This window comes from Macaca thibetana, chromosome 11 (assembly GCF_024542745.1).
Source record: "Macaca thibetana thibetana isolate TM-01 chromosome 11, ASM2454274v1, whole genome shotgun sequence".
In the NCBI taxonomy this organism is placed as follows: Eukaryota; Metazoa; Chordata; class Mammalia; order Primates; family Cercopithecidae; genus Macaca; species Macaca thibetana.
Genome location: NC_065588.1, coordinates 67,930,414 through 67,949,837, shown reverse-complemented (window position 1 = coordinate 67,949,837; position 19,424 = coordinate 67,930,414). Strand labels below are relative to the sequence as shown.

The following is a 19,424-nucleotide window of genomic DNA, read 5'->3' as shown; positions in this document are numbered from 1 at the left end:
GCCTCAGCCTCCTGAGTATCCAGGAATATGAGTGTGCACCACCATGCCCAGCTTTTTTTTTTTAACTAGAGATGGAGTCTTGTTACGTCACCCATGCTGGTCTTGAACTTGTGTCCTCAAGCAATCCTCCCACCTCATCCTCCCAAAGCATGGGACTATAGGTGCGAGCCACCGCACCCAGCTGAATCCAAGTCTTAGTTTCCTCATTTGCCAAACTGTCAGGATACTACCTGCCTAGCCAACCTTATAGCACTACTTTGCTAATCACCCAGGCACCTATCCTAGACTTCAGGAGACAGGCAGAATTCTATAGTTGGGACTCTAAAAAGAAAGGGGACTGTTGATCTCGATTAATCTTCAATAAGCACCTTCAATAAGAGGGGGGGAAAAAAAAGAGTACATAACCTAGAAGCACAGATATAAAGAGGGCATACCAAATTGAGGAAGTGGTTAAAACCAAAATGGCACAATCCTTTAAGAATAAAGTCAAGAAAAGTAACTGATATTTAAAGTACCTTGCTCATCTTTATATTCCCCAGCTAATACAATGTTTGACATATACCATGTATAAAGTAAATGTTTCTTGAATTTAACTGCGTAGATTCAACCGTATTGCCTTCACAAATTTCAGAGAAACAGTAGTAGTAACTCCCTCACTCCAATTGTCTTTCTTATTTCTGCCAAATTTATCAAAGCCTCAAATCAGAGGGAAACCACACAAGAGAGCTTGTGTAAGTTAAGAGAGCTTACCTACAGGATTACTCCATAACTACCAGTAACCTTGGAGCAGCTCTGGAAAAAGAGGGCCACACTAAAACACCAAAGTATGGCAAATGTCACAATCAAAAAAAAAAAAAAAAAAAAAAGAAAGAAAGAAAGTGAATTGCGGAAATGTAGGTATCAGTGAAAACACCAGAACGGATTTGCTTTATTTTAAAAATATTTATCTAATCTATAAGCAATTTTACAATGTAATGACCCCTCAGAGACAGCATGAGTTCTCAAAATAATTCATGTGAAAATAATCCCATTACCTTTTTTGACTCAATTACCTTGAAAGAAAAACATAAATCCAGCATCATCTATTCATTTAACAGCAAACAGCAAACATTTATTACACAAACATGTGCCAGGCTCTGTGCTAGGAGCTTTACACATGATGGCTGTCCATGTAATCCACATAAAGTCCTATAAGTAAGGTACTCCCATTTTACAGAAAAGGAGCTCGCTTACAGGCATTAGAATATCCTGTCAGGATAATGATAGCTATGAAGTGAGAGTAAGAATTCAAACCCCAGTCTAACTTCAAAGTCCGTTCTCTTTTCATCACATTATATGGCCTCCTCATAGATCTGAGTACTGCAGAAACAGCATATCTTGTCTTCTGCAAGAATTTGACAAAGCATCTCATGATAACCTTGTGGGCAAGACAGATGTGGCTTGAGCAAAAAGGAGAACTGCAATGCTGGAGTAACTGTTAACATTTTATTAAGGGATTTGTGTCCACTAGGTAGTAGCCCATAGAGTCAGTCTTCCATTATTATTAATATGTATAGCACTCCATTAATAACTGTTTCTTACTCAAGGGAAGGAGGAGGGAATGGCCTGTGACCCTCCCTAAGATTCTATATGTCTACAGAAAATAGAACTTCCGGTCATGCATCACTGGACTACAGTAAGACTTGCTACAGAGCTTTGTACTTGGCCCTCTCTCCCCCTGCTTTCTTTCAAAATCTTTAATAATGACCTGTTGGGAATATTAAAGGCATTCTTACCTAACTTTCAGATGGCAAAGTTAAAAAGTAGCTAATCCAGACAGTAGATTCCACACCTTATTCTTTGCATGTCCAGGACCCAACCCAGTGCCTGGTCCACAGGAGCCCAGTCAGTGTTTCGTGAATTACAGAATCCAAATTAAAAAGGACATTAACAGGCTTACCTACTGGAGTAAATCTACCAAAGTCAACCTTAATGGGTCAAGTGTATTAGAAACAAAAGAAAAAGCTTAACTACAATACCAAAGAAAAGAGAATTTGAGAGATACAAATAATGCTTTTTTTTTTTTTTTTTGAAGCAATTAAGACTAAGATGTTTCAATTGACAGCAAATTCAGTGTTTACCAAAGTGAGAGCTTCCCCAAAAGCTCACAGAATCTACTTCAGTGTTGGAAAAGGATTCTCAACAGGTGAGGTGATAGCCTGCAATTCTCTGTTCAGTTCAAACCACCATGCCTGGAATTACTTCTACAGCTCAACGAATCACACTTTAAGGAAAGAGGGAAAACGATTAAATAGTGTCTAGAAGAGATATCAAGATAGTGAAAGGGCCATGCACAGTGGCTCATACCTGTAATTTCAGCATTTCAGGAGGCCAAAGCAGGAGGATTGCTTGAGCTCAGAGTTCTAGAACAGCCTGGGCAACATAGCAAAACCTCAACTCTACTAAAAATAAAGAAAAAAACTAGCCATGCATTGTGGCGCACGCCTGTGGTCCCAGCTACTTGGAGGCTGAGGTGGAAGGATTACTTGAGCCCAGGAGTTGGAGGCTGCAGGCAGCTATGATAGCACCACTGCACTCCAGCCTGCAAAACAGAGCAAGACTCTGCCTCCAAAAACAAAAAAAAAAAGTGAAAGGATTTAAAACGATGTCACTGTCACTGGAAATCTAGTTAAGGGAACTAGAGTTGTTCACCCAAGAGAAGACTAGATAGTTATCTTCAACTCTCAGAAGGAATGTCATATGAGATACCAAGATTCAGAAGGGAGAATTAGGACTGAAAAATACAGGGAAACAGATTTTGGCTTTCTATACAGAAAAACTTACTAGAAATTAGACCTGTCTAAAAATGAAGTGGGACCAGGAGTGGTGGCTCACACTTGTAATCCCAGCACTTTGGGAGGCCAAGGCAGGTGGATCACCTGAGGTCAGCAGTTCGAGACCAGCCTGGCCAACATGGCAAAATCCCATCTCTACTAAACATACAAAAATTAGCCAGGCATGGAGGCACGCGCCTGTAGTCCCAGCTACTCGGAAGGCTGAGGCAGGAGAATCGCTTGAATCCAGGAGATGGAGGTTGCAGCGAGTTGAGATCGTACCCCTAGACTCCGGCCTGGGTGATAAGAGTGAGACTCTGTCTCAAAAACAAAACAAAACAAAATTTTAAATGAAATGGGCCACCTTAGGACATAGTGAGCTTTCCACTTTCCATAATACCAGTTCATTTCACCACCAAGATGTTAAAAAAAAAAAGGGGGGGGACAACCACTTGACTAAACATTAAAAGACCAAAATAGTGATCCATACATAAACTATCTTAAATTCCTGTCAATCCTGCAATTCTTTGAAATGTATGAGAATGTACTTTATAGAAATACAAAGTAGTTTACAGAGATAGGTACTCTGTTGACAAGAAAAAAGGTGAACTCTTCCTCTCATATCTTCTCACACCATTTCCTCTCCATTTGGAAATTAAAAAGATACAAAGTTGTGTCTTACAAGTCACATAAATCAAATTCCTCTGAAAAATTGTTAAGAAAGATGAGGTGAACTGGTATCTCTGAAAGGGATTAGACACATTGCTGTTTACATACATCGGTGTACAACAAAATCCTAAATTCTATAATATAATTCAGATATTAACACTGGGTATCTACTACAACTTCGTCCTCCCCTGTGTAGGAGTGCAGTGGCTTTTCATATATTTAAAAACTTTTACTTTGCTTTTAGTTTCAAGAATGTTTTAGAAATTTATGAAAAGGTATGGTCAGGCGCGGTGGCTCACGTCTGTAATCCCAGCACTTTGGAAAGCTAAGACAGGCAAATCACCTGAGGTCAGGAGTTCGAGACCTGCCTGGCCAATATGGTGAAACCCCATCTCTACTAAAAATACAAAAAAATTAGCCAGGCATGGTGGCACGTGCCTGTAATCCCAGCTGCTTGGGAGGTTGATGCAGGACAATCACTTGACCCAGGAGGTGGAGGTTGCAGTGAGTGAAGATTGCTGCACTTCAGCCTGGGTGAAAGGGCAAGATTCAAGTTATCCTTTGAAAAAAACGCGAAGACCTCAATTACAATAGTTTTCTTTTATCTTAGATCTTTGCATAAAGGAAAACACTAGATGGGTTATTTACCAATATCCAGAGGTAATGTGATTTTATTGCTCAAAATCTGAAGTCAGACAGGGGTTCAAATTTGAGCTTGGACACTCCTGTACCACTGACTTGTGGTAATATTACTGTCAGCAAAATTACTCAACTAAACCTGTTTCCTCACCTGTAGGGCTATCCACTAAACTATCCACTTCATAGGGTGTTATAAGAATTAAATGACAGAAATCAAGCAAAATAATCAGCACAGTAAGAACTCACTAAATGTTAGCTATTGTTACCACTTTACCTAAGTAAATCTCTAAACTTCTAAACGATCCTGGGTATTTGTCCAGTGAATTTTCTTGATCCAAAACACAAGGCTCTCACTAACAGGACACTGAACAATAACAATTCATTATTAAAATTTTGTTAGTGCTCTGGTACAAGGATTTTTTTTTAATGCAGTTTCCTGGCACTCACTTTTTCAGATATGCTTTACATACGAGTAAAAACAGAAGAGTAAAAATAGAACATGGAATCAGAGCCAGAGCGTCTTGTAAATTCTAGACTCAGTTTAATAATAGCATCAAACATCCAATGTCACAACAATTAGGAGATTACGCATTCTATTAAGTAGTGTTGATGTTTTCACATACTACACATTTACTAATTAAGACCTATTGTGCAAGTTGGGGCAGTAAAGATAGACAACTTACACTGGACCAGGTCATCAGGGCTTTTTCTGTATATTTATCCTGACAACCCTATGAGCTAGATACTACCATTATGGCCATTTTAACAGAAGAAACAGGCACAAACAGGTTAAGTAACTTACCCAGTAGGACACAGCTAGTTAAATGGATGGAGGTGAGACATGAACCTAGACAATCAGGCTCAAAAGTGCACTAGACTTTACTGCCTTTGGACAAATTGATAAGTCAAATTAGTAGGATAAATTTCTTTTAATACATGAAAACTGATTTCTCTGGGAGAGTGGGGTGAGTACAACTCCCTTAAAGGCCTGGCTTCACTCTCAATCAATGATAACATGTTAACACCTTTCCAATGTACCTGTAGAAGCCGGCCTTTTATTACAGGTAAAGAAAATGAGTAACAGCACCGGCTTTTAGTCTGGGGACCAATTGTTGGTCAGTATTCACTTGATGTTTCAGCGTGGGTCAATCGACCTCGCAGAATATGAGTGACCCACAAGTCAGACCCACGCAGGCTGCAATGAAACTGCGTAACACGCCTGGGCAAGCGGTCATTTCAAAAAACCTCCAGAGATGGCTCTTTTGCCATTCCTGTCACTCAGGACAAAATGGAACTTGCATAAACACTTAGTCATCAGTAAGCGCTGAAGTTACAAATCACCTAATTCACAAAATCGAATCCGCTGCTAAGTTCCTAATTATGAAAGAAAGAAAAGGAGCTAACATTTGAAGACTGCAACGCTAAAGACACCTGGGGCCCAGGAAGTGCAGTAAATGGGAAAAAAAAAAAAAGCCCACAGACGTGCGCAGCCACCACGGAGGACACTGGGGACTTTTCAGGGCCCTTCCACTTCCCTCCCAACCAGCCTGTCCTCGCGTCTACAGGCTGCCCCGACCTGGTGATTCCCCAGGGCGAATTCGGAAAGGTAAACCGAAGGCGGAGATGACAGGCCTGGGATTTACCAGCCTAGATCCAGGGGACCGGGGCGGGAAAGTTTCCCCAGCCCCAGAGGGGTAGGGGCCCTGAGGCGCCCCCTCCCGCTCCCCGAGGTCCGCACCTGCAGAGTTGTGATGTGCTTGTCGTTAAACTTGTTCTCGCAGTAGCGCAGCACCAGCGACGTCTTCCCCACGCAGCCTTCCCCCAGCAGCACCACCTTGAACGAGTAGGCTCGGCCCGCCGCCGCCGCCCCGCCGCCGCCGGCCGCAGCCATCCCGTCGCTTCCCGGCCGCCCGAGCCCGAGTGTCGCGCCGCCCTCCCCACAGCCGCGGCAGCGCCTTTACAGCCACAGCCGGCTCAGCCCCCACCACCCCGGCTCCGCCGACCCGGGCGCTGTCCCCACTCCCTCCTCGGGCGAGGCCTGGAAGGGCTGAGGGAAAGTCCGAGGACGAAGGGCCCCAGCCCACCACGTCAGGCACCGGAGGAAAGGCGAAGAACGATCCCTCTCTGCCTCCCTCTAATGGCGTCTCCTTCCTCCTACGTCACACCTCGGGTCACGTGAGCGCCGCGGCCCGGGCGGCCCCTGCGACTAGCCCCAGAAGAACGTGCCTGGACGTGGGCGGGGCTTCTGGAGCATCTCCAGGGGTGGAGCTGGATGTGAGTCAAGCGCCTACTGGCAATCTAGGGCAGAGCCCCGCCGCTTGTGAGCCACCTCTGCTCTGCAGTTGGTGGGAGCCTGCGGGAATAAGGAACCAGGAATTTGAGGTGAGCCCACCTCTGGTGAAATGAAGTGCAGAACTTCATCGTTTTTGCCGAGGGGATGTTCACAAGGCTAATGATCTCTTACACCAGAGGTCACTGTAAACCAAATCTGTCAAGGTGCCCTCGAATCTCTCTCTGTGGGATCCCGAATCATAGCGCTTCCCAGTTCCTCTGACCTCGTGGTCAACTACTCCATCATCTTTCAAGTCTCAGCTTAAACCGCATCTCTGACCACCCAATCCTTCCCCCATCCTTCCATTCCCCCACCCCACAAAATTAGGTATTTCCTAACACCAGTATGTCTCCTTTACCAGGGCTTTACACACTCCATGGAAATTATTTTATCGACTCTTATTAGGCTGTAGGTTTGTTGAGGGCGAGGTCTGTATAAGACCTGCCCACCTCTGAATTCCTAACCCCAAGGACTCTTCAGTTTTTCTGTCTTTCATGAAGCCTCTGACATTCCATGGTACTCCACCTTGAGGCGGCTTGTTTGATGATTGCTTGTTTTTTCTTATCTGCATCCCCATTCTTTTTTATTTGTTTTTATTTTTAATTTTGAGACGGAGTCTCGCTGTATCGCCCAGGCTGGAGTGCAGTGGCGTGATCTCGACTTACTGCAATCTCTGCTTCTTGGTTCAAGTGATTCTCCTGCCTCAGGCTCCCGAGTAGCTGGGACCATAGGCGCCCACCACCACGACCCGCTAATTTTTGTATTTTTCGTGGAGACGAGGTTTCACCATGTTGGCCAGGCTGGTCTTGAACTCCTGACCTCAGGTGATCCACCCACCTCAGCCTCCCAAAGTGCTGGGCTTACAGGTGTGAGCCACCATGCCTGGCCCTTTTATTTTTATTTTTTAAAAACAGGGTCTCACTATGTTGCCCAGGTTGGTCTTAAACTCCTGGGCTCCAGCTATCCTCCTCCCTATGCCTCTCAAAGTGCTGGGATTACTGGGCCACTATGCTCAGCTGGTACACCATTTCTATTTGTGGGACCTTGGAAATTTAATTCAAGTATTTTTTATTTTTTAAGAGACAGAGTCTCACTCCATGACCTAGCTGGAGTGCAGTGGCACAATCATAGCTCACTGCTGCCTCAACTTCTTAGGCGCAAGTGATTCACCAGCCTCCGCCTCCTGAGTATCCAGGAATATGAGTGTGCACCACCATGCCCAGCTGTTTTTTTGTTGTTTTCTTTTTTTTTTTTTAACTAGAGATGGAGTCTTGCTACGTCACCCATGCTGGTCTTGAACTTGTGTCCTCAAGCAATCCTTCCACCTCATCCTCCCAAAGCATGGGATTATAGGTGCGAGCCACCACACCCAGCTGAATCCAAGTCTTAGTTTCCTCATTTGCCAAACTGTCAGGATACTACCTGCCTAGCCAACCTTATAGCACTACTTTGCTAATCACCCAGGCACCTATCCTAGACTTCAGGAGACAGGCAGAATTCTATAGTTGGGACTCTAAAAAGAAAGGGGACTGTTGATCTCGATTAATCTTTAAATTTTTTTTTTTGTAGAGACGGTATCTTGCATGTCTTGCTATATTGCCCAGGCTGGTCTTGAACTTATGGACTCAAGCAATCCTCCAGCCTCAGCTTCCCAAAGTGCTGGAATTACAGGTATAAGTCACCATACTCAGCCAAAATAATTTTTGAAGTTAAAATAAGTTTTTACATTTAGCTTATGTTGACATTTAAGAAGGTAGTGCAAGTTTTCATGGGTTGCAATAAGTAGGTTGGCATACTTTTGAGCACAGAGTGGGTAAATATAGATGTAAATTGTGATAGGCTGATAACGGCCCCGAAAGATATCAGCTCCTAGATCCTGGAGCCTGTAAATGTTGCCTTATTTAGGAAATGGGTCTTTTTGATTTAAGCTACGGATCTTGAGATGGGGAGATTATCTGGGTGGGCACTAACTGCAATTACAAGTATCCTTATAAGAGAGAGGCAGAAAGAGATGCTTCACACCCAGAAGAGGAGAAGGCAGTGTGACCATGGAGGCAGATTATGGAGCAATGTAGCCATAAGCAAAGGAATGCGTACAGCCACCAGAGCTGGAAAAGACAAGGAGGCCCTAGAGCCTCTGGAGGGAGTTCAGCCCTGCAGATATACTGATTTTAACCTAGTGAAACTAATTTTGACTCCTGACCTCCAGAACTAAAAGAGCATAAATGTGTGTTGTATTAAGCTACCAAGTTTGTGATCATTTGTTACAGCAGCCATAAGAAACATACTTAAGTATATTGTGAGAAAACAAGTAGCCCATAATAGTCCAAGCATTGAAAGAAATTCAGGCCAATTCTGGGATAGATTCTATGCTCCTAAGAATTTAGGTCAGTCTTAGAGTCAACTATGATTGGTCTGTATAAACTTAACAGGGACTGCCACAAAACAAACAAACAAACAAACAAACAACTAGAACTCTAGTTCCTCCTTAGAGAAGAGCTGCAAAAATGTGAGGACACTTCAGTGAGTGCATAACTCAAAATATATTCCTGACTGGTGAGGACTGAGGCATGATAGGGTGCAAATTCATGTAGCTCCTCTTCCCTCAACAAAAAAACAGGGATAATTATACAGGTGAAATCAAGTTAACAATGAACATGTAGCACAATATCAAATGGGGGAAAATTGTTGCACAGAGGTAAAATGCAGCTCTATTACTATAGGAGGGAAAGAACAATTTCACCAGTTTTGCGGTGTTATAAAGTTGAGTTTATGGACTACTTATAATGTGTATGAGATCTAGTTTTTGGAATGACTCTTCCTTTCTCCCCTCTTCTTGCACTACACTTGTGAATTAAGACCAATATCCTGGGCTGGGCGTGGTGGCTCATGCCTGTAATCTCAGCACTTTGGGAGGCTGAGGCAGGAGGATCGCTTGAAGCCAGGAGTTTGAGACCATCCTGGGCAACATAGCAAGATCCTGTCTCTACAATATATATTTTTTGAGACAGAGTCTCACTCTGTTGCCCAGGCTGGAGTGCAGTGGCACAATCTTGGCTCACTGCAGCCTCGACCTCCTGTGCTCAAGTGATCCTCCCACCTCAGCCTCCTGAGTAGCTGGTACTACAGCTGCACGCCAACATGCCTGGCTAATTTATTTGTATTTGTAGAGATGCAGTTTCACTATGTTGCCCAGACTGGTCTTGAACTCCTGGGCTGAAGTGATCCACCTGCCTCAGCCTCCCAAAGTGCTGGAATTACAGGAGTGAGCCACTGTGCCTGGCCCTGCAATAAATTTTAGAAAATAAATTAAGTAGGCATGGTGGCATGCACCTATAGTCCCAGCTATATGGGAGGATCAATTGAGCCTAGAAGTTCAAAACTACAGTGAGCTATGTCCATACCACTGTACTCCAGCCTGGATGGTACAGCAAGACTCCATCTGCAAGGGGGAAAAAAAAAGACCAATATCCCAGTATGATCATATAACCATATAGAGACCTCAATTGTTGAATTTTGATGAAATAGCTAGAGTCGAGGAGTCAGATAATTCTTATTTTTCATTTGGGATGGAGGATTGTCAATGGTGTTTGTATAACTCTGGTTCATTCATCCTTCACTCATTCATTTACCATTGAAAAAATATATATTCAGGTTCTACTATATGCCAGACACTGTACTACAAATGTGATTCAGTCAGACATGGCTTCTGTCTTCATGGAACTTACAATCTAATGAGAGCCACAGGTAATTAAAACAGTTACAATAAAGTATGGCGGGTGATACTATAGAACATGTACATGAAACTATGGAACCACATAGGAGCAGCAACTAACCCAGCTATTCCACGAGAAGATAAGTCAGATCAAGACATACTTATCTTTCACTTTCTTTACATTTCAGCAGATTCGACTCAGTTGACCGCTCTCTCTTTCATGGCACATGCTCCTCTATTGTCTCCCAGCTCATTGCAATCTTCTGCTTTTCTCCTCCTTCACTGGGTACTTCTTTTCCATCTCTTTTCTGGGTCCTTTACCCATTCTTAACTTTTAAATGTTAGTTGGATGCCAGACTCAGGTCTCTCCAGTAAAATTGTCTCCCTGGGTGATCTCATCCACTCCCATGACTTGAAATATCCTCTGTATATTAATGTCTTTTAAATTTATATCTTTCACCTCTAATCTGTCTCCTGAGTACCACGTGTGTATAAGCGATTGCTCACTTACCATTTTCACTTAGGTGTCAAGTAGACATCTCAAATACAATATGCTTAAAATGGATCCTTCAAATTTCCTCCAAAAGTTGCTTCTCCCCTGCTTTTTCCCATCTCAGTAAATGGTCACATCATTCATCTATTTGCTGAAGTTAAGACCCAGTCAACATCTTTTTATTTTCTCTTATTCCTTACATCTAATCCGATTACCAAGTCCCCACATCCAGTCAATTCTACTTTCAAAATAGACCTTGAATCCATCAACTCTCCATTTCCACCACCACTCTAGTCCAAACCACTGTCAGGGTTGTCCTGGGCTACTGCAATAACCTTCCAACTTATCTTCCTGCCCCCAATTGTCCCCACCACCTACTGCAATCTATTCTCCAAACAGTAGCCAGAGATTAGAAAAAACAAGTGAAAACAAAACTCAAATTCCTTAGCATGACCTAGGAATTCCCCACATAATCAAGATGTTGCCTACTTTCCTCCTTCATCTCATACTGCTCTTCCCTTTCATCACTATGCTCCAGGCTTACATGCCTCCATTCTATTCCTCTTAGGTGCCTCCTCTTATGTGGCTAGCTTAATCTCAGTATTCTTCACATATTACCTTGAATATCACTTCCTCAAGGAGATTGCCCTCAGCATACTTTCTAAAGCAATCTAGATTTCTTCATACTTTTTATCGTACTCCTAATATTTATTTGTTTCCATGTTTATGAGCTCTATTAGATGCTTTGATATCTGGTATGCTATTGTGTCTTCAGGGCCTAGCACTGTGCCCAACATACAGTGGTCACTCAATAAACATTTGTTATTGGCCAGGTATGGTAGCTTACACGTGTAATCACAGCACTTTGGGAGGCTGCGGCAGGAGGATTGCTTGAGCCCAGGAGTTTGAGACCAGCCTGGGCAACATAGTGAAAACTTGTCCCTGCAAAAAATTTTTTAAAAACTTTGTTGCATGAATTGTAATGGGACAATATTTTTATATTTTACCCTGTGGGTATATGCCCCTAATATTTCTATGTACCATGAGGCATCCTATGTATCAAGGGAGATTGTGGCCAGGCATGGTGGCTCAAATCTGTAATCCCAATGATTCAGGAGGCTGGGGTAGGAGGATTTCTTGGGCCCAGGAGTTTGAGGTTACAGTGAGCCATGATTGTACCAACTACACCCCAGCCTGGGCAACAGAATGAGACCCTGTCTCTACATAAAAAGTGAGGGGGAGATTCTGATAGGATATTAGCTGTTAGTTTTTGGATTTTGATTTTCCAAAGCCCAAACCACCTGTTTTTGTTTTTTTTAAACAAAAAAAACATAAAATATAAATACATAAGCCATCAGAGTCATCACTTGATTGATAAGTATTAGTGAAAGAGAATTATAGGAAAAGCAGTAGAGTTAGACATCGCTAATGTTCTTGTGGGAGGTATTGTATGTTGCTCAAACATTCCAAACTCTTCTGCCTTACCTTTCTCTACTATAGAAATGAAAAAAGAAATACTTGCATTCATAACCTTGGAATTACAGCAGTTGTATTGCAACTATGAAATAAAAATCACACATTAAGGACAGCAGAGCAGAAAGATAGTCTTGGGTTGGCTTCTTAATCCTGCATTGCCTGTCTCTAGATTTTGTATTGGAGAAAAACACCTAACTTATATAATAATTTACTATAGCAGGGTTGTCTATTATTTGCAGCCCAATATATTCATAATGATAACATCTCAAGTAATTCTGAGGAATCCAAGACCAAAGGAAGCATATTTCTCCCTTCCTCAATGAAATCCAAGAAGGTAACAAGCTTTGTGAAGCTCAATTGTGTCTAATATGGACCAGGAGGCATAGAGTAGAGAGAGCTGCATGGAGTGTGTAGACAGAAAGCCTGAAATAGGCTTACACAGTGTCCTCAATGCCAGCACTACACAGAGTCTTCAACTGTTTCTTACAAGCTGAACAACACTTTCCTGATTTAAACATTGAATTTCCTGCATCCTGGGAAACCCCTCATTCCTAGACAAACTAGGATGGTTGGTAACCCTACGTTAAAGGACTTTGCTGGTGGAACAAAAAGGATGGAGCAACACTTGAAGGCCAAGTGAGTATGAGATTGTGGATAGATGGTGGATGCCAGCATATTTGGATGGTGATAACTGAGATCCCACTCCCTAGCATCTTGAAACTTCATAGGTCTCCTCAAACATAGATAAAACCTGGGCAAGATGTGGAGGAGATGGAATTTATTAAGATTACTCACATTGAGATGTGGTTTATATTACCCAGTAGAATAGTAACCAAACAATTAAGTTTAATTTTAGAAAAGTACAATTTTTTTTCTAAAAAAAACCCATCTACCTGAATTTCTAGAATATTAGAATTTAAAAATGACCTAAACATTGAAGGAGAAGGAGGAATCAGACAGACAAGGTGATAGGTTTTCAAATTTCAGGGCAGACAAGTACCAGGCGTGAGATGAGAGAACTAAAAGTAGGTGAGGCTGGAATATAGATTGCAAGTCAGAGGAGTGGTGAGAGATGAATGTAAATAGGTAAATAAGATTCTATACAACCTTGAAAAGTCATGCTCAAGCCTTACTGTAGGAACAATGAGAAGTCTTTTAGGACAATGTGACATAAAATGCAATCTTCAGGGCAACAGCAGCAGTTAGAAGCTTGTTAGAAATACAGTTCTGCCATCCCCCTACCCCCAATAAATCAGAATTTCTGGAACTGAATCCAAGAAGAACCTTTTCTTTCACAAGCCCTCCTTGTGATTCTTATTCATGGTAAAGTTTGTAAAGCACTGACTTGGAAGGTAGAGTTAACAAGACTTGGGGAGCAATGGTTACGAAAAGTGAGAAAGTGAGAGAGAAGGAGGAATCAAAAATAAATCCTGCAGGTTTGGTTTGGGCAACTGGTAAATGGTGATGACGTTCACTGGAATAGAAAACACAGGAGGAAAAAAAACATTTTTTGATTGTACTTTTTTGGCTTTGTACATTTTGATTTTGAAGTGCCTGAGGGATTCTCAAGTATAAATATCTAGTAGGCAATTGGTTTTATGAATCAACAACTTAGGAGAGAGATCTGGGCTTGAGAAAAAGACAAAGACATCATCAATGCACAGAGAGAAATAGCTTCCATAGGGGTAGAGGAGATCACCCAGGGAGAGTGTATAAAGTGAGAGGGTCAGAGGGCCTAGGACAGAGCACTTGGAAACAATGACTTTTAAGAGATGGGTAGAGGAACAGGAGCTGCAAAGGATACACAAAGAAATTAGAGGAAAACTGGGGAAGTTAATGTCAAGGAGAAGAGAACATTTTAAGCAAAAGGGAATCATGAAATGTTTTTGAGAGGTGAAGTTAAGTATGGACTGGTCTTTATGTGTCTTAAGTATCTACTGGTTTAGCTACAAGAGAGCAATTGGAAATTTTGATTTGAACAGTTTCAACTGAGTGGTAGGAGCTGAAATAAACTTGCTCAGGAACTTAACTAAACATGGTTGATTTAGTCTACTAGTTCTTCACCAGGGGTAATTATGCTCCTCAGGGAACGTATGGTAATGTCTGGTGATATTTTGCCTACTGGCATTTAGTGGGAAGAGGCTAGAGATGCATTTAAACATTTGACAATGCACAGGACAGTGCCCTACAACAAATGCCCCAGCCCAAAATGTCAATGTTGCCAAGGTCAAGAAACCCTACTTTAGCCTAATGAAGTGTGTATATTTTTACAGCCCATCATCGTTATAAATCCACTGGTTATATTAAGTTATGGAGGCAAACAGAGAGTAGGGCTGAACAAGTAGTAAAAGAGTAAGAAACTCAAAAGCTGGAAGAAACTATTTCCAACTTTGCCACTATTATCTATGCATGTCTTTCACATCGTCATTTAAGTATTTTCTCAGCCTCATTTCTCCACATAGAATTATCTGTATCCCCAAGGCATTTTTAATCCTCCATTGAACATTGGTTCCTTTTAGCAACTGTTACAGAGAATACATTCTTGTTCCAATTAGATTTTTCCTCAGAGACAAACGGAGAATTCAAAAACACTTTTATAACTACTTAGAGAAATTCTAGTACTTACAGATGCGCTGTTTCTGTATCACTTTTCTACAAGTACAAGACATTTCAAGGAATTGGGGTTAATATACTATAATATGCATCATTTGAAAAAAGAATAAATTGAGTATTAGGAGCTAAAGTGTAGAAAAACAGGAGTACAACAAGAGAGATAAAGGAACCTGAAGAAAAACAAAACAAAACACAATTCCTGCAGCCGCCAGAGTGGTGGGAGCTGAAATTGCGGGTTTGCCAGCAAGGCGGGGATTTTTGTCTGCTATGGGCTAGAACTGTGTCTGTCACATTTTTGTATCTTCAGTTCCTGGAATGCAGTGCTCAATTAATATGTGTTAACTGAAACAAAGGAATGAATGGAGCTAAGCCTATAAAATACTGTGTATCGAAAATAAGGTTTGAGAAATACCCCTGGGCATATAGAGCCTTGTTAAATAAAATTTACTCAAAGCAGGCGGGTGCGGTGGCTCACGCCTGTAATCCCAGCACTTTGGGAGGCTGAGGCAAGTAGATCTCATGAGGTCAGGAGTTTCAGACCAGCCTGGCCAACATGGTGAAACCCCGTCTCTACTAAAAATACAAAAAAATAGCCAGGCATGGTTGCGCGTGTCTGTAATCTCAGCTACTTGGGAGGCTGAGGCAGGAGAATCGCTTGAACCTGGAGGCAGAGGTTGCAGGGAGCCGAGGTTGCACTACGGCGCTCCAGCTTGGACGGCAGAGCAAGACTCCATCTTAAAAAAAAAAAGAAAAAAAATTTACTCAAAAGATTTTCCATTTTAAGCTTCTAATAAGGGTAATAGGACAGCAGCTATCAACTAATGTGTAATTTCTATGAATGAATCCCATTTATTCCTTTATTGCTCAATCATTCAACAACCTTTGTTGTTGAGTGCCTGGCAAGATGTCTCTGCCATCAGGGAGGTCATATTCTAGTGTGGGAGGCAACACAGACACAATTACAATGTGTGTAGTCATCATGTTCTAGTGTGGAAGGCAACACGGAAACAATACACAACAATATGTATAGTGATCATGTTGTAGTGTGGGAGGCAACACGGAAAGAATACGCAACACTATGTGCAGTGATCATGTTTGATATCTGCCCAGCAGGCACACCGCTTTCTCCTTTCAATCCGAATCCAGTCCCTGCTTAGGTATCTACCCTCCCCGGTGTAGCCCAGGTCCCCACAGCTTTGGGTCAGTTCTAATCTCATTCCCCTAGGTTCTTCGCAGCAGCTTTTTTTTTTTTCTTCTTAACAGAGATGGAGGTCTCACTATGTTGTCCAGGCTGGTCTAGAACTCCTGGGCTCAAGTGATCCTCCTGCCTCAGCCTCGTGAGTAGCTGGGATTACAGGCGAATGCCACCATGCCTGGCCTCTGCAGCTTCCAAAGCCACTATTTCTACACCTTAAGCAACCTTTCAAATGCTTCTCACTGGCAATAAACTGAGTTGTAATTGTAGTCACTGGCCACAGAGAGGCACTAGCCGCTCAATAAAATTTACCAGGTTGGCCAGCATACATTTAAAACTGCCAATGTACTTCAAAATTTAGGTGTCCTTTTCAACATTTAAAAGAAGGAAACTATGGGGAGATTTTCTTCTGAGTTGTAGAAAACAAGAATATTCCAAAACCCTATGACTCTTGGGTGGAAGAGGGGAGAAGGTACAGTTCACAAGCCATTTTTCCCTAAGTTGTTAACTAAAAGTGTCCCAAGAACCTTTACATATGCTTGTCAAAGAAGGAATTTAAGTCCAATGTTCAGATTCTCAGATCTTTCCACCATTTTCTAGTAAAAATATACAATTATATAATCTCAAGAGTTAAAAAGGGAGGGCAAGTAAAGAAACCAAAAATGTTGTTTAGTCGTAAATATATAAAGTTGTTCCTCCGTATTCATGGGGGATTTGTTCCAGGGTTCCTCGTGGATACCAAAATCCATGAATGCTCAAGTCTGTCATATAAAATAGTGTAGTATTTGCATATAACCTATGCACATCCGAGTTTCACTCTTGTTGCCCAGGCTGGAGTGCAAGGTTACAATCTCACCTCACTGCAACCTCTGCCTCCCGGGTTTGAGCCATTCTCCTGCCTCAGCCTCCCGAGTAGCTGGGATTACAGGCGCCCACCACCATGCCTGGCTAATTTTTGTATTTTTAGTAGAGACGAGGTTTCACCACGTTGGCCAGGCTGGTCTCAAACTCCTGACTTCAGGTGATCCACCCACCTAGGCCTCCCAATCTCGTGTATACTTTAAATCATCTGTAGATTACTTATAATGCCTCGTACATTGTAAATGCTATGTAAATAGTTGTTATACTACATTGTTTAGGGAATAACGACAAGGAAAAAAGTCTGTACGTGTGGAGTGCAGACATTTTCTTTCTTGAATATTTTCTATCCTCAGTTGGTTGAATCCACAGGGGCAGAACCCACAAATGGTGGGTCAATTGTATTTTATTTTGCCTTTAGAAATTGTATTTTGAAATAACCATGGCATGAAGCTTACCTAATTATATCAAATGGAAGTGTATGTTTGAGATGATTGGTAACAGTACGTATAACAGCAACTTTTTTTTTGAGATGGATTTTTGCTTTTGTTGCCTGGGCTGGAGTGCAATGGCGCAATCTCAGCTCACCGCAACCTCTGCCTCCCAGGTTCAAGCGATTCTCCTGCCTCAGCCTCCCAAGTAGCTGGGATTATAGGCATGTACCACCAAGCCCGGCTAACTTTGTATTTTCAGTAGAGACGGGGTTTCTTCATGTTGGTCAGGCTGGTCTCGAACTCCTAACCTCGGGTGATCCACCCACCTCGGCCTCCCAAAGTGAACAGCAATTTTTTAATTACTAAAAACTTTCTGTTCAGAATGGTAACAGTCTCAATGAGTCAGTCTGCAGTATGTCGATTTTTAAAAACTAGATGCCAGTAGTCATATGAAACTGGAAATTCTAGAGATATTTGTCTATTTAAGATGGGCCTGAATGACTATACTTTCCCATCTCCTTGAGAAATCAATCACTGTAGAGAATTTTAATAGCCTCTTTAGTAAAGAAATTGCTTTGCCCTGGTGAAATAATTTGGCTGAGGATTCTCACAGATTTGTGATGTTGAGATTGGAGAGCTTTGGAACAGCTATAGTCAGATGGGAAGTTTGTAAGTATTAATGCTAGCATATTCTGAGAATTATAGCATTCAGTACCACTGATTTGAGTGTTTTCTCCTATTGGTTACTCATTCCTACTTGGCAAAGGTTTTAATTAAAATTCAGCTGTTGTTAGGCCAGGTGCAGTAGCTTGCACTATAATCCCAGCACTTTCGGAGGCCAAGGCAAGAGGATCACTTGAGGCCAGGAGTTTAAGACCAGCCTGGGCAACATAGTGAGGCCACCCCCATCTCTACCAAAAACTTTTTAAAAAATAAAATCAGCTAGGCATGGTGGTGTGCATCTATAGTCCCAACTACCTGCAAGGCTTAGGTGGAAGGGATCACTTGAGCTTAGCAGTTTGAGGCCACAGTGAGCAATGATCATGCCATTGCACTCCAGCCTGGGTGACAGCAAGACCTTGTCTCTAAAACAAAACAAAATCTTACCATTCTTCTATACCCCCTTCTAAGTACTTCCTAGCATGTATTGTTGAGTATTATAATGACTTATTTATCAGTACTAAAGCTGTCAGTCCTGAACTAGTCAAGTTCTGCCTGTTTTGCTTACCATTATATCCCATGTATAGAATAATGACTGAAACATAGTAGGTGCAAAATAAATGAACTTCCAAGTGCAGCCTCCCTCCCTAGTCCATCCACCAGTCCTCTCTTGGTCTGTCTCTATCTTCCTGACTTCCAGCTGCCTCATATTCCCACGCTCCTCACAACCAGGTTCAGACTCTGCACTGAGTATCTAAACTCTTGTCAGCACATTTGATTTTCATGTATTCTTATATTTCCACTGCATCATCACAAAACACCAACTTTAATGTGAACTTCTGGAACAGTTTTCTAAGCTACCTGAATTTTGCGCATCAATACAAATTCACAGTTACTAACTTCATTCTCAGGGCTATCAGTCCCTGTATTTGTCTGGCTTCAGTTTCCTCTCTTATTCTCCTTTACCACTATTACAAACTTTCTTCAGTCTACTTGTGGTCCTAATTAGAGTTGTTTGTAGCACACCCTTATTATCCTTTAGTATCTGTAGGTCTGTAGAGATCTTCCCTCTTTTATTCTCGATATTGGTTACTGAGTAGTCTTAGTTTCTTGGTCAGTCAAGTTAGAGATTTATCAATTTTAATTATTTTTATAAGAGTCCACTTTGGTTTCATTGATTTTCTCCACTATTTTTCAATTCTCAATTTCATGGATTTCTGCTGTTTATTAGTTCCTGCTTCCTGCTTGCTTTGGGTTTAATTCGCTCTTCTTCCTGCGGTTTCTTAACGTGGAAAATTAGATGACTGACTTGAGATCTTTATTCTTTCCTATTATAAGTACTTAATGCTATATATTTCTAAGCACTGTTTTGGGTGCATCCATAAATTTCAACATGGCATATTTTCATTTTCATTCAGTTAAAAATATATAAATTTAGCCAGGTGTGGTGGCTCATGCCTGTAATCCCAGCACTTTGGGAGGCCGAGGTGGGCAGATCACCTGAGTTCGGGAGTTCAAGACCAGCCT

At 41.9% G+C, this 19,424-nt stretch overlaps 1 protein-coding gene across 1 annotated transcript in view; it reads right to left on the bottom strand.

Annotated features, from left to right (window-relative positions):
- Nucleotides 1-6,290, bottom strand: part of RAB21 (RAB21, member RAS oncogene family) — a 34,394-nt gene extending 28,104 nt beyond the window's left edge. The window contains exon 1 of the mRNA XM_050750343.1: nucleotides 5,860-6,290. Within this exon, the coding sequence (XP_050606300.1) occupies nucleotides 5,860-6,012 (153 nt within the window). The 5' untranslated portion in view covers nucleotides 6,013-6,290. The remainder of the gene's footprint in view (nucleotides 1-5,859) is intronic.
- Between the last annotated feature and the right edge of the window lie 13,134 nt (nucleotides 6,291-19,424).